At 17.9% G+C, this 2,448-nt stretch overlaps 1 protein-coding gene across 1 annotated transcript; it reads right to left on the bottom strand.

The window, feature by feature from the left end:
• Positions 1-339: 339 nt before the first annotated feature.
• LOC102676186 (pentatricopeptide repeat-containing protein 2, mitochondrial-like) lies at positions 340-2,032 on the bottom strand. The gene is made up of 5 exons (XM_031510668.1): positions 1,847-2,032; positions 1,157-1,680; positions 778-1,068; positions 479-612; positions 340-343 (listed from the first exon to the last, which is right to left on the bottom strand). Exons 1-5 carry the CDS (start codon positions 1,926-1,928, stop codon positions 340-342), a joined length of 1,035 nt encoding a protein of 344 aa, XP_031366528.1. The 5' UTR covers positions 1,929-2,032.
• Positions 2,033-2,448: the final 416 nt, after the last annotated feature.

Raw genomic sequence — 2,448 nt, 5'->3', positions numbered from 1 at the left:
TTACAATTTTATGATTTTTTAAATTTATTTTATTTTATTAATTACTTTCCATATAATTACTACATACATAACATGTAATACATATTATATTATATAATTAACATATTATATGATTTCTTATAATAATACAACTTCATTGTAAAATGGAAAGTATTGTTTAATGAAGTTGTTCTTTTTAATGAGAAAATTGTAAGAAAAAAAATCATAAATAATTTTGTAGTTCATTTTTTGGCGTCAACACTCGTTCTCGATTAAAATATTGATTTTTTGATCTTTTTTCAGAGTTTGATCTCAATTTCCTTTTAATGAACATAGGTTTTAGTAAAAATTCTCCCAAAGTCATCTTAAAAAAAAAAATTATATATTAATAATATAGCAAAATAAAAATTTATATAAATTTATATAATTATAATTTATATAATTTAAATTAAAATTTAAAATATAATTTAAATTAAATAAAATTTATATAATTATATAAATTTTTGAAATATATTTAAAATAATTTACTGTTGTATTAATAAGATCTAGTCTTTTAGCTTCTTTTATTAACTCAAATAATTGAGTGGATTCTTCTACATTTTCAGTTTTCAATTTTTCTTCTAATTCATATATCTATAATATAAGAATAAAAAATAATTTTATTATATATTATATATCATCATAAAAAATAAATTATATTAAAATTTAAAATTGAATTAAATAATATCATCTATGAATTATAAATATTGACATTATGCTAAATTTTTAATAATTTTTTTTAACAAAATATAATCTTACCACATCTGCAAAAATTAAATATTTTTGCTGAATATTATTTTCTATTATTTGTTTTAAAATAGGAATTATTTGTAAATATCTTTGCAGATTCATATATGCCAATATTTTGAGACTTCTTACACTCGTAATTTTCTCTCTTTGAATTGAACTTAATAAATCTAATGCTAATTCAGATGCATTATTTTTTATTGCTAAATATGATATTAATGCATAACTTCTTCTTGAAGGTTTTATTATATCAAATTGTTTCTTCCAATGATCTAAAGCATATTCCAATGCCTTTGGAGTATTCTAAATAAAATATTTGTTTTTTTTTTTAAGTTTTGTTTTTAAATGTTAATCATTGTATAGAAAATTACTAATTAAAAATTATTGTTACCTCTTTTAGACATGCAGCAAATATTAAAACATTATTATTGCCAATGAACTCTATACCTTTAGTATTTAATACTTTGTCATATATCTCTTTCATATCTTCGAACATATTATTTTTATATAACAAACACATTAAGATACGAAAAGATGAACGATAATTAAAATTATTATTTAAAATATCATTCTCAAATGCTTGTAAAGCATATTGTGGTTGATTCAGATGATAATACATTCTCATTACTACTGGTCCAAACACATATGAACCAATCTTATTTACTTCATGTTTCTGACAATATTTTTTTAACATATCATTTAATAAAGTCATATCTTGTTCGTTAGGTTGTGCTAAATGAATCATTGCTTTTAAATCTTCTGTAAATATTACTCCATCATCTTTTTCACAAATTTCCTTCATTCTCTCACGAAAAGTATTTTCTATTGTCATAAATTGATTATGAAATACGAATCTCGAATTTTCATACGTAGTTATACCTAAATCTTGTTCTGTGTATAGACATCGGACCCCAACTAAAAAATAAAAAAATATTAATAAAAAATATAATCTTTAAAATTTTTACAAAATTAATATTTAGAATCATTTTTTATCTATATATTTCTATTATTTATGCTGTAATATTGAAATTTATTATACTGATTTAATCCCATTTAATTTAAAGTTAGGTTAAATATATACCTTTTAAAAAATTAGATTTGAAAAACATATTTTTTGTTTGCAAAATATTCAGTTTAAAAAGTCCTCTTATATTAATTGCCATGATGAATGAATAAATATTTATTTTGTATAATATATTTTTAAATAAAAAAAATACAATTTCTTTTACTACGTATTTCCCACGATTGTAAAAGAACTATAGCGGAAATGATAACCACATGGTTTCCAATTATACAAATATAATCAAATGTACAATTAAAATATATTTTATTTTTCTTTTATAGATATTACATGATTTTTATCACTTTTTAAAATTATTTTATTTTTTTACGATATTTTATTTTTTACATTAAAATTAAATAATAAATAATAATTAAATATATAATTAGTTATATATAATATAGTTAGTTAAAAAGAATTATGCTATTTGGATTATAATTTATTTTTAATTACATAATATTTTTAAAATATAATATGTATTATTTTTTAAATTATAAAATAATTTTATTCGAAATGATTTCAAATTTGTTTTATTTATTAATTGATTTTCTTATATATTATATAATGTTCTAAGATTAAAATACCGTTTTCATAAAAGTATTTATAATTTTTATTTAATAAAG

This window comes from Apis dorsata, unplaced genomic scaffold (genome assembly GCF_000469605.1).
Source record: "Apis dorsata unplaced genomic scaffold, Apis dorsata 1.3 scaffold_251, whole genome shotgun sequence".
Classification (NCBI taxonomy): Eukaryota; Metazoa; Arthropoda; class Insecta; order Hymenoptera; family Apidae; genus Apis; species Apis dorsata.
This window is presented reverse-complemented; position numbering and strand designations above follow the sequence as displayed.